The 13,495-nt window shown below is 35.8% G+C and overlaps 1 protein-coding gene across 3 annotated transcripts in view; it reads right to left on the bottom strand.

Moving 5' to 3' along the window:
- Positions 1-505: 505 nt before the first annotated feature.
- The window catches only part of LOC135469136 (DENN domain-containing protein 2A-like), a 30,365-nt gene continuing 17,375 nt past the window's right edge, over positions 506-13,495 (bottom strand). For all 3 annotated transcript variants that reach the window (XM_064747670.1, XM_064747671.1, XM_064747672.1), the window contains 8 exons: positions 12,261-12,380; positions 10,268-10,330; positions 9,283-9,389; positions 8,850-9,027; positions 8,217-8,340; positions 7,465-7,580; positions 6,057-6,183; positions 506-4,942 (listed from right to left, as the gene is read on the bottom strand). In XM_064747670.1, coding sequence (XP_064603740.1) covers positions 4,812-4,942; positions 6,057-6,183; positions 7,465-7,580; positions 8,217-8,340; positions 8,850-9,027; positions 9,283-9,389; positions 10,268-10,330; positions 12,261-12,380 — 966 coding nt within the window. In that variant the 3' untranslated portion in view covers positions 506-4,811. The remainder of the gene's footprint in view (positions 4,943-6,056; positions 6,184-7,464; positions 7,581-8,216; positions 8,341-8,849; positions 9,028-9,282; positions 9,390-10,267; positions 10,331-12,260; positions 12,381-13,495) is intronic.

Genomic DNA, 13,495 nt, shown 5'->3' with positions numbered 1-13,495 from the left:
TATACATATAGGTATACACGAGACAATTATCTGCTCAATACGAAGAATATGCGCATGTACCTGAACAAATTACCCTGTACAAAACTCACAACTCCAAACAAACCAGAACAAAATAAAACCAGCGAGTTGCTATGATGCAAAGGGCGACATTTTACTATTTTTTTAAAAAATGAACTACCAAAGTCTAAATCTGAATCACATCGGAAAGTGTGAATCGTTAGTGGATTTTAGACAGAACACATCGAATTTTTAGACAGAGCCAGTCCAATTTTCAGGATACGACAAATTAAACCCTCTGAAGGAGGTTTAAAACACAAACAGACAAAAGTATATATTGGAGCGTCTGGGATCTTGGCAAATAACGAATTGTTTTATACAATACAAGAGGAAAAGGAGTATTTTATAGAAAGCAGCGCTGAAGTAACTACATATAGATAACTGATTGGAAATTCCCGCAAAAATAGGTGTGTAAATTCCGCGCAGTGTGAAAAGCTGTGATAGGGATAGTATCATTTTATTATTATTATTTTTAACATTAGCATTAAAACGTAGCATTACAAATCTGACAAACTGACGTCTGCCTGTATAAGCATACAAAAAACAACACGATCTGTTTCTACAACACAAACATGTACTCTATGTACAGTTTCGTGGCTAAATCTATGTTATGGAAAAAAAACTTATCAAAATACAGCAATTTTCAAACTATTGACACGTCAATTTATCACGTGTTCTGTCATGGGAATGAAGAATTATTTTATCAGTATTAACAACTATTTACCTATATACAATGTATCTCTTTGTTGGCTTGAGCAATTCTATCATCACAAAACATCCGGTTTTGAAGCATGAGAAATTCACCACTTAACCATCAGGTGACTATATCTTCAGTGAGGGAACCTGGTCTATATAAACTATATATAGTTCGTTACAAGCATTACAAGACATGGGACCCCTACTGTGACCCACCAAGGTAGAACATTACCGTTATCTGAAAATACTGTCCACACATATAAGCGCTACTGCTCACCCACAATTAATACTTACGATATTTATGCGACACACATAGAAAAGGGATGTAAATTTCATAGAATGGCCTTTACATTTATTACATGTCAAGAACTGGAATCCAAATAATAATGTTTGGCTATTAAAAAAAAATTTCTTCGCATACTCTCTTAAAGTATGCAATATTTTCTGACCTTCATGGAAGCCCTTGGGTGATAACCACATCACCCAGGCAAGCGACTGGCGAACTTACGTATGGTAAAAACACTGTGACGAAGTGGGCTTTGTGGGTAATCTGCTCTGGATTCATCATTTTCAGGGATTTAGCATTTTCATGGATTTATAAGTATGAGAGATTTACAATTATCAGGCATAGTCTATAGTCTGTACGTCAAAAATGTGAAATATAATTGTTTCATCCACAAAATGCATTAAAATCATGGAGATAAAGTTTAACAAAACGCATATGCAGAATTACACTGGCAGTAAGTCAGTCAGCCAGTCAATGAAACAAATGAAGAAAACAATTTTAACATACACCAACAAGAGTTTCTGCTTTGAATTTTACCAGAAGGGAATACAATGCTAGATTAACAAATGCACTATAGAAGCAAGTCACAAAGACAAGTTCAATGCTTTGGAGATGCAATGACTTCACTCAGTCGAGCACATTTGTATTCGTCATTTACATAGTTAACTGAAATGAGGGGCCTCCGTGCCTGAGTTGGTTAGCGCTAGCACAACGTAATTACCCAGACGCCTCTCACCAATGCAGTGGCCGGGAGTTCAAGTCCAGCTCCTGCTGGCTTCCTCTTCGGCCATACGTGGGGAGGTCTGCCAACAACTTGCCGATGTTCGTGGCTTTCCCCTGGGCTCTGCCCAGTTACCTTCGACCATAATGCTGGCCGGTGTCCTACAAGTGAAAATTTCTTGAGTATGGCATAAAACACCAATCAAATAAATACTTTACTGAAATGTGTTATATGCAGTAGTCGACAATATTTTATGAATAGGGGGAGCTCAGCACAGCCTGGGTAAGGCTGATGGAATTTCCAAAGTAAGGCCCAAGCTGATTGAATTTGATTTTTAGTAAATTCAGATCATTTACATCCCATAATACACATGGAACATATACACACGTATGCTTAGAACAAGCTGGTTTTGAAACATCTCAAAAATACATCCACACACAAAATTTTAATAAACCGGACAATACTTGTAGCAGTTACAGCACAGGAACTAAAGTTAAACATGCAAACATTACATATATATGCATGGTTTGATCATGTGTTCAAACTTGTTCACCTGCACACACCATATTTAATCAAAATCAGGCGAAATTTGGAGGAGTTAATGCATTGAAGCCAAAGTGTGACAGACAGACAGACAGAGAGACAGACAAGCTCTGTAAAAAGTTTGTGGGCTTCAGTAAGAACACCTTAGATCACTATGCCAGTTCATGTGTGAATGTCGAGACATAAAATCCAAATTGTTACCACTTTGCAGATCTTGTGAGATGTGTACATTTCTGTAAATAAAGACCAGTTTAAATCTTCTGTGCATACTATTTGATAATGATGTTTTCATTATACTGGAAAAAAAAAAAAAAAACAATTGCATCATTTATTTCAGCAAGATGTATTAAATAAATAACATTGGGAATTTCACTAACCACAATGTTCTCTCTACTTGTGCTTATATGTCATGTGAAAACAATTAAGTCTGCTAAAGTGTAAATTTGTGATGAATGCTCCTATTCTGACAAAGTACAAAAACAGTTCAACAGCAGATAGAGGAACTTTACACATACAACAAAATATCCTACGTAAAATCTGTAGGAACAGAATTATAATATGTGTGTGTCTACAAAAATTGGGACCAGTATGGATACTTCTCATGTTTGAATTGCAATAGTGAAGAAATGTAATAATAAAACATATGTGGAAATATATGTATTATACACACACTGGGCAGAACATTATATTTTTCTCAGTAACTGACAGATCTTTTTAAATTAGTGAACAGAATTTCGATATAAAAACATACTCCTACATGTATATTAATTTTCATCATAATCAATGGAATGAATGTGTGACCTGTGGGAGAAACTTCAGCTGAATACATGAAGTACTAAGACATTCACTGTAACAGGGATACTAACACTCCCCCCTCCCCCTCTATTAAATTTGTAATTTACACACATGTAGGGCATCTACAATCATAAATCCCATGTGTGTTATTGTGTTGTAAATCAATGCAAACCTGATCTAAATATATTTTCTTTAGATATTGGTAATGTTTGTACATGTAATTTTGCTCATCCAAAGTTTCTCTGCTTTTCTATTAAGATATTAACGCCTTCCATCTTGTCTGCATGGATAACTGCTTTCACAAGTGCATATCCACAATCACATCCTGCGAAAAAGTTCATGTCCTGCACTCAGTCCCCTCATTAAGTGAAAGGCCCATGAAAAAGACAGGATGTCCAAAATTTGACCCCTTGACCGACGAACTGAAAGAGCTGCTTTGCTGAGGCTAGAAATGGTAGCCAATGTTTGTTTAATCTCTATAAAACAGAGGTAAAATAATAATTTTGGGCATCCCTTATTCCAGTAGCTCTTCATGGCTTAACCCTACCCACCCAGAGCTAGCACATTCAGGTGTAGAGACAGTTTAAAATATGGTACAGAAATCCAGTTCTCTAATGAATTCTGAGCTTAATAACACTGGCAATGTTTCCAAGCTAAACTTTGTAACTGTGGTCACTTGTGGACATTCCTTATCACACAAAAAAAATAATTAAATACCTGTGAGATAAATTGATCCTGATTTTGATTATAAACGATGTGAAAGAGAAAAACATTTAAAATATATTATGATATACACTTAAAAATCTGTACAGGTGTATACAAGGTAGAGCCCAAAAAAGGTTGTAAATCTTAACAAATAAGCCACAAACCAACATTGAGAATTACACACATATCGTATAAATGTCAAAATGTCAAAAAATGTACATTAAGTAACAAGCTATCACGTCAAAATACATACACAAAAAAATAAGATGGCACAATGGATGCTACTGTACACCTATTTACAATGTACAGTAAATTTACAGAGGAAATGTTTCATGTTAACACAGAAACATAAAGCTCCAAGCTATGCCTTTGGTAACACAGGTAGGCAAAGACACAAACAATAATTAATTATTATGCTTTCAGAAGTATTTGTCAATAACATATGTCTCTCACACCACTATAAAATATTTACAAACTATATATACATGATAATGACTTTGTCTAATGGCTTGGTCTTACTCTACAATACATGTACATCTTTGCTGGATGATGTAAAGATATATTATTATGTGAATTGAACAGAACTTCACTGGTTTTCATTCTTTGGCCACATAAGATATTTTGATAAAATTCTATAGAAAAAATGAGGAACTTCTTTATTAAAACATGAATCAGGAATTATTTTCTCATATTTTTATGAAATGGTCCAAATGCTTTTTCATATACCAGCACATCTGGAAAAACAGTATCACACAAGTGCACAAAAAACGGGGGAAAAACATTCCTTATGAACTGTTAAATATACAATCCCCCCCAAAATATTTAAAACTTGGATTCCCATCATCACAAAAACAGAAAACCCCAGTTTCTGTGCTCAGTGACCTCCCCATCTCATAAAAGTTTTCCTGTTTTATTTTATTTGAAATCCAGCCAACAGATAAACTTCATTTTAATCACTGCACCGTGTCCAGTTCTGTCTTCTTGTCCGCAGTATAAAATGTATTCCTTCTATGTCAGCTTAGTTTTAATGGCTTTCCCAAAGTTTTTCACTTTCCGTCCAAATTCTTTCACATTTAATTTGATAGAGGCGGGCGCGGTACCCGATTCCCTGTACTCCACAATACGTGTAAGGAAGAGCTCTGCAAAAGTGAATTGAAAATACTTAATCAATATTTAAAAACTCTGAAATGAATTGAACCTACACTTAAGATACATATACAGACATGAAATTCTAAAATTCCTCTATAACATCTAGTATTTGGAGAACAACAAATCTCATGCCACTAAATGTTGGAATTTCTGAAATGAAAGTAACCAGGAATCTAAACATTATACAACTTACATGTGAGTTTACAAGCAAGAAACATACAAATGTAAACATAGGAATCTAGCCCATGAGAATATCAAAGACTATTTAATACCTCGTCAACTTAAACTTCAATATTGCTATAATAATGAGAGAATACCATATGTTATCTTTATTTAGTGTGACCCATCATGAACAAGCGTTTCGTCCACAAATAATCAGCAGAGCTTGAAAGGTGGATGATCAGAATGAAAAAATTCACTATTTACTTCCACAGTGACAATAACAAACAATTCTATATTCGTGTGCCAGTCAACACTGTACACTTTAATTTTTCACTTCTTTAAAGATGTCACTTTTGCTTGTGTAGGAAGGGAAAATGATGGCCTAATTCCTTCAGACTGGGTCCCCACTGGTTCAGTCAGCTTAACATTGTCATTCATCTCAAACCATCTGCCAAAAAAAAGTACTGCAATTCTTCGACCTTTATGCATGTTTGCAAGGTTTTTATTCAATCCTAGCCCTGACAAAGGTCAATCCAACCAATGTACCCTAATTCCTCAACCTTTAAATGTTTCAGTGCAATTTGTACACATTTTTAATTTGACTGAATTTGGAGGCAAACCTAACATAGTTGGATTGGCCAGTGTCAGAGCTTCACAAAAAGTATAAGTCAACACAGAACAAAGCCTTCAGAATATGATTGCAAAAACACCATGCAAATATGGAAAAGGTTGAAGAATTACAGTAGTTTTGTCTCCAAAGTCAAATGTTGCTTTTTCATATTCAAAAAGGTTGAGGAAATTAGGGAGGTTACAGGATAAAACCAGCTCCTTAGCTGCAACTTTAAGTCCATGACAGTCACTGTGTACATGAAAACTCCTTGAATATTGCATTAAATACCAATGAAAAAGAAAACAAATATAAAACAGTATCTATCAACTCACCTGCAGTTCTGTGGTGATCTTTCTCCAGCTGATCTGTTATAAACACCTCGAACATCTGAGTATCTGTGAACCACTGAAGCAGCTGGCAAATCCCATCTGAAGAGGCTCCGTTAATGAACTCATCCTTCTGCAAAACAACAGACAGCCATTATGTCCTTTATAACTCATGCCATAATGCAACTCTTACCTAATTCCTCAACCTTTTCGCATATGAAAGAGCTATTTTCAGTGCAATTTATGCACATTTTACACTTGATTTTGGAGACAAAACCACATTGGTTGGCTTGGCCAATTTCAGGGCTTCACAAAAAGTATAACTTTATCAGTTTACACAGAATAATGCCTTCAGAATGTGCTTGAATAAACACTTTGCAAACACACGAAAAGGATGCAGAATTACAGTACTGTCTTTTATAAGCACCACCACCATTACAAAATCATACCAGTTTATAAAAATAAATATCTATTTCCCCACTTATTTTCATGATCTACACATATGCAAAACAAAATAAAAATGTTTCAAAAGTGACACAAATAATTTCATTCAGACAATTAAACTCATACATTATTAAGAACACTGACAAGCCTGAATGTTCTAACTTTCTCACTGCCATATTGACATTTAACAATTTCAATAAGATCAACCTCAAAAGCTGACAGGTCAATTCTCTGACATCATCAGAGAATCTTGAGTTATTATGAGACAAATTGCCATTTTTCAGTATGTTTAACATCCTTAAGACAGGGAAGAGAATTTTTTCCATCCAAATCAGCTGAAATTTCTTCTACTGACTGACCCTCATGAGTAAAAAAGATCTGTTTTGGCCATTTTGATCAAAAATGATTTCCCTTAAAATCTGCTGAAATCAGGTGTGAAAGTCAGGAAATCCAAAATGGTTGACAGCCTCCATACTGGATTACCCTATTTCTTCTAAAATTTGGGACACTTGGTCTGCTCATTTCGGCCAATATACATGTTATTCTGGCAGAAATATTGAGTTTCTTTTTTCTCACATGGTTAGACCTTCTGATGAACAACATACTCATGTCTTTAATGTAAATGTAATATTCTAGTTTCAACACTACTAATATCTGTCCCAAATTTTAGAAGAATTGGGGTACGAAGAATGACAATCCTCCCTATCAATCCCTGTACTGATATCATGCCACTGTGTAAATATGGGCTTGACTGGTTGAAAACTGTCATGTTGCTCACAAGGATAAGTGTGATGGCCAAGAAATAAGCACTGCTTATCTCTAAAAGCTCATGAGCACGGCTGAAATACAGCTTCATAAGGAAGCACTTTTATAAAAGTTGCCCTTATTTACAAGAATCACTTCCTGTCTTGCAGTCAGGTTTTCTATTTGTTATCATCAAGGCTATCAGCACCTGGCCGTGTCATCTCACCTTGAAAACTTTCTTCCCGTCTGGCTGTGTGTGGATGTATTCCCCAAAGTGACCAATCAGCTCCACAAACAACCTGATAAAAGCCTCGGACATCATCAGGTTCTGAGACCGCTTGTCTGAAACAAAGTAACACAAATTTGATAATTCAACTTACAGTTACAGTTACAGATCTGTAACTATTCACCAGATAGACATGCATCCTAGTCAACAACACAGAAATTTTATTCAATCATTGTCAGGCTATATCTATATACATGTAGCTCTATTTGCATCATCAACACCACTGTTGGAGATATTATGGCCCACAATGAATAATTTTATCTTCATAATTAACACCATACAGCTGAGATATTATGGTCCACAATAATTTTATCTTCATAATCAACACCAAACAACTAAGATATTATGGTCTATGAGGAATAATATTATACCCATAATCAACACCATACAACTGAGATATTATGGTCCACAATGAATAATTTTATCTTCATAATCAATACCAAACAACTGAGACATTATGGTCCACAAAGAATAATTTTATCTTCATAATCAACACCATACAACTGAGATATTATGGTCCACAAAGAATAATTTTATCTTTATAATCAATACCAAACAACTGAGATATTATGGTCCACAACGAATAATTTTATCTTCATAATTAACACCATACAACTGAGATATTATGGCTCACAATGACTAATTTCATCTCCAAGCAAAATGGCCGTATGGTGTAAAATCAAAGTCCTTACCTGACTCAATTCTACACAAATTGAGAGCTGTTTTCAAAGCCTTGTGCACCTTCTTGGGCAAAATTGTTGACTCATCTCCAAAGACTTTAAGCAAGCATTTGCTGTCCAAATCTATGATTAATGCCTGCAAATAACAAAAATCTATCATAAGCCCAATTTTCAGACAATGTTTTACTTCAATGCTGTTTTACACAGCACCCAAGAATACTTCCCTTATATATGAACAGGTGGCCAGCATTATTGTGGGAGTAAATTGAACAGAGCCTGGGGAAAATTTGGAAAGCAATAATAATAATAACTTAATTTAGTATTAGACAATCATGCACTTTACATTAGAGGCATTACAGTATGATATTTCATATGACTAATACAATGTAGCTATGAACGTGAAATCATAGAGTATACTGAATCAAAACCAAACAAAGTTTGACCTTTAACCAAATCAAAAACAACACAAAAAAAATTGGTTAAGCAAACTTTTCTAGGTCAAGTCTAACCACTGTTAGCATTATGAGCCCTCCACTATACTCTTTAGTTATGCCAACATGACACTAAAAGTTGCATGTATTTCTTGCTGGAAGGTCATTTTGATTGCATGAAGGACATGATGTGTAATATGAAAGCCCCACTTACCTCGTCCACTGGCAGTGTGTCCACTTTCACCATTTCTGATGACAATGCTCCGATAATGTAAGGGGTGGGCGCACAGACAATATCTAAGAGTGCAGGAGGCAGAACAGGAATGAATGTGTGATGCCATATGAATGGGTACAGCAGAGCTGTCAATGCTTGAATGGTGGAAGATAATACACTGAAACATAAACAGGAGATGGGTCTAAATATATGAGCTACACATATGCTGTACATTTAACAAGGCTACAAAACAGCTCGCCTGTATGAGACATACGAATGCATAAACTTCAGCTCAATACATTAAGTGCTAAAGTCAAAAATTTGGTAATTTACAGTAATTAAGATACATACACAGCTTATTACCGAGTTCATCAATAGTGAGAACTACATCGACGTCTTGATTATTCCAACATTGTATGAAAATTTAACTCACCTTAAATTACTAGCATAAAACAGCAATCTTCTTTCCAGCAACACTGAGGCAAACACCTTCACTAGCTTATCCACACCCAATACTGACAACAAACACTCATAGTTCACCTAAAACATAAAGAGTAAAGCAATTCAGGGAAGGGTCCTTGCTACTGGCATAGCTTTACGTACTGTTGGGCTGCTATTGAGAGCTAATGAAACCTTATATTGAAAACCATTTTTACAATTTAACAAACTCAAATTTTCAACACCTGCGCCATTCCCTCTATAGCATTTTGTGCCATCTTACACTCAGGACCATTGTTGAGTGAATGGCCCACACTTAAGAACAGCAGATTCAGGCTAAAAGATAAAATGTCAGAAATGTGACCACCTTTAAGAAACAGGATGACCACCTTTAACAAAGCTGCTTAGTACCAGCTAAAAATAAGGCTGATATTGATTGTTGCCCTACTTGCCTAAATAATAAAGATGAGAAGAAACATTATGTTCAACAAATCATTTACAGCCCAGAATTAAACTTGGCCAAACTAGAGAGCCATTTATTTGATAGAGATAAGACTTGTGCATGTAGAAGGATTCATATCATTGGCTTAAGTTTAATACACTGTCCATGTGTTTGAACAAATGGTTCCAGAAACCTGAATTGCACAGAAAATTTGGAAATTTGCAAACTGCAAAATCTATTTTGAACATAGCACCAAAAATCTGGACCTGTAATTGCGGAGACAGGACATGGTGACAAATTACTCAAAGACTTTTTCAGACAGGTTGACACAAATGGAACACACTTATAGCAAAAATGGATCCACAGATCTTTCTAGACAATACCTTCAGATGTGACTGTGTGACAGAAATTTGTCCATATAAAATGAAAAACCAGTTTAAATATAGCCTCACATGGCTAAGCGTAAAGAGAGTGTAGCTATTAACCACAAAGTGCTTCCTCTACTTTTTCAGTGAATCTAGTGTACCTAAATACTTACATTTTCCAATCTGTTGTCAAAGGCTCGATTTAAAATGAGGGATTCTACTTCACCTTCCTCAGTCTGCGGAAAAGACACTGATAAATTACTTCATCATTCTATAACACCTAATCTATAATCTCCAGGAACTTATAACCATCATCAACATCTCAACAAAATTCTACAGTAAATCTGCAATGCTGACATCATCTACATGTAGCTGGATTATTTTATTTAAAAGCTTGATGAAGTAACCTTCATTACTGATACACAGTATGTTCATGTTCCTGGAAATCATCTTGACAAAGTAACCTTCATTATTGACACACAGTATGTTCATGTTCCTGGAAATAAGCTTGACAAAGTAACCTTCATTATTGATACACAGTATGTTCATGTTCGTGGAAATCAGCTTGACAAAGTAACCTTCATTATTGACACACAGTATGTTCATGTTCGTGGAAATAAGCTTGACAAAGTAACCTTCATTATTGACACACAGTATGTTCATGTTCGTGGAAATCAGCTTGACAAAGTAACCTTCATTATTGACACACAGTATGTTCATGTTCGTGGAAATAAGCTTGACAAAGTAACCTTCATTATTGATACACAATATGTTCATGTTCCTGGAAATCAGCTTGACAAAGTCACCTTCATTATTGATACACAGTATGTTCATGTTCGTGGAAATCAGCTTGACAAAGTCACCTTCATTATTGACACACGGTATGTTCATGTTCCTGGAAATCAGCTTGACAAAGTCACCTTCATTATTGACACATGGTATGTTCATGTTCGTGGAAATAAGCTTGACAAAGTAACCTTCATTATTGATACACAATATGTTCATGTTCCTGGAAATCAGCTTGACAAAGTAACCTTCATTATTGATACACAGTATGTTCATGTTCCTGGAAATCAGCTTGACAAAGTAACCTTCATTATTGACACACAGTATGTTCATGTTCCTGGAAATAAGCTTGACAAAGTAACCTTCATTATTGACACAAAGTATGTTCATGTTCCTGGAAATCAGCTTGACAAAGTAACCTTCATTATTGACACACAGTATGTTCATGTTCGTGGAAATAAGCTTGACAAAGTAACCTTCATTATTGACACACAGTATGTTCATGTTCCTGGAAATCAGCTTGACAAAGTAACCTTCATTATTGACACACAGTATGTTCATGTTCCTGGAAATCAGCTTGACAAAGTAACCTTCATTATTGACACACAGTATGTTCATGTTCGTGGAAATAAGCTTGACAAAGTAACCTTCATTATTGATATACAATATGTTCATGTTCGTGGAAATCAGCTTGACAAAGTCACCTTCATTATTGATACACAGTATGTTCATGTTCGTGGAAATCAGCCTGACAAAGTCACCTTCATTATTGATACACAGTATGTTCATCTTCCTGGAAATAAGCTTGACAAAGTCACCTTCATTATTGACACATGGTATGTTCATGTTCGTGGAAATAAGCTTGACAAAGTAACCTTCATTACTGACACACAGTATGTTCATGTTCCTGGAAATCAGCTTGACAAAGTCACCTTCGTTATTGATACACAGTATGTTCATGTTCCTGGAAATAAGCTTGACAAAGTAACCTTCATTATTGATACACAGTATGTTCATGTTCCTGGAAATCAGCTTGACAAAGTAACCTTCATTATTGATACACAATATGTTCATGTTCCTGGAAATCAGCTTGACAAAGTCACCTTCATTATTGATACACAGTATGTTCATGTTCGTGGAAATCAGCTTGACAAAGTCACCTTCATTATTGATACACAGTATGTTCATCTTCCTGGAAATCATTTGATACAAATCAAAGAAGAATACTTCTGAATGTTCTGTATATTGCCTTTCTCTAAAAAAAACTAAATAAATAAACAAATAAAAATGTAAACAGACAGACGAAAGTAGGAAAATGTACTGAATTATAGTTAGAAGAAAAGTGAAGCATTAGTTATAAAAACAAGAGAAATGGCTGACCATGGTCCTGATCTGTACTGTCTTGCCAGGATTGGGCAGGGGTCTGCCAAATGATGACGCTATCAGTTCCTGAGCTGAATATAAGGAGATCTTCCTGCAGCTTTCTAGGCTATCCAACAACTGGAATACATACACATAAATTGTATGCATTAACCACATGAGCAGTTAATATCACTTTCAGTTTATCAATCACACCACAAAACATCAACCAAATTATCAAGGAATGTCTCATTGTAATGTTCGTAGCTGGTGACCTTAGGACTGGCATACAATATTTATGGTCCTGCTTTAATAAAACACTGTGCCAAAGACACCAGATATGACACTCCACCCAGTAACAGTAGTAGGTATGAAGACACTACACATGTACACGGACATTTAACAGAACTTGCTCATCACCTGCATCAAACAAACAAAAAAAAACCTCCATGGAATCTTGAATCTTTAGCCACGATTTCACCTGAGCCTACCACTTATGACACCAAAACTTAAAAACATTCCATCAAGTCGAAAAACAGTTAAAAAGAAAAGGTAACACTTAGCCAAATGTCTAGATGAATCGATAAAGCATCCCGAACAATGCATGCCAACCCGGCATTTTTATATATGTGACTTTGTATGACAGAGCCATAGCAGTTTAAAGTAAGGTAAAACGTTCACATCGAGAAAACTGAAGGTGTCCCCATGTTATCCATTTTAACCGATCAGGCACAAGTTACTTCTACAACCCAACAACAAAGCTGTCACGTAAACACTGTCCTGCTTTGGGAGAAAGCTGAACATGATTGAATTTTTCAGATGATTTCTTGCTGAATTGGTTTGGTCTGTCTCTGTCCATCTTCATATTGTGAGTGTTGTCTTCTTTTAAACAGTTCAGAATATAGAATGATGTCCTATTTCTTACTATCTTACTGGGGGCCTCCGTGGCTCAGTTGGTTAGCGCGCTAGCACAGCGTAATGACCAAGGAGCCTCTCACCAATGCGGTCACTGTGAGTTCAAGTCCAGCTCATGCTGGCTTCCTCTCCGCCCGTAAGTGGGAAGGTCTGCCAGCAACCTGTGGTTGGTGGTGGGTTTCCCCCAGGCTCTGCCCGGTTTCCACCCACCGTAATGCTGGCCGCTGTCGTATAAGTAAAATATACTTGAGTACGGCGTAAAACACCAATCAAATAAATAAATAAATAAATATGACCTAGTCAGATCCTATGTTTGACACATGTATGCTATATCTCACTGC

The sequence above is a fragment of the Liolophura sinensis genome, chromosome 6 (genome assembly GCF_032854445.1).
Source record: "Liolophura sinensis isolate JHLJ2023 chromosome 6, CUHK_Ljap_v2, whole genome shotgun sequence".
In the NCBI taxonomy this organism is placed as follows: domain Eukaryota; kingdom Metazoa; phylum Mollusca; class Polyplacophora; order Chitonida; family Chitonidae; genus Liolophura; species Liolophura sinensis.
This window is presented reverse-complemented; position numbering and strand designations above follow the sequence as displayed.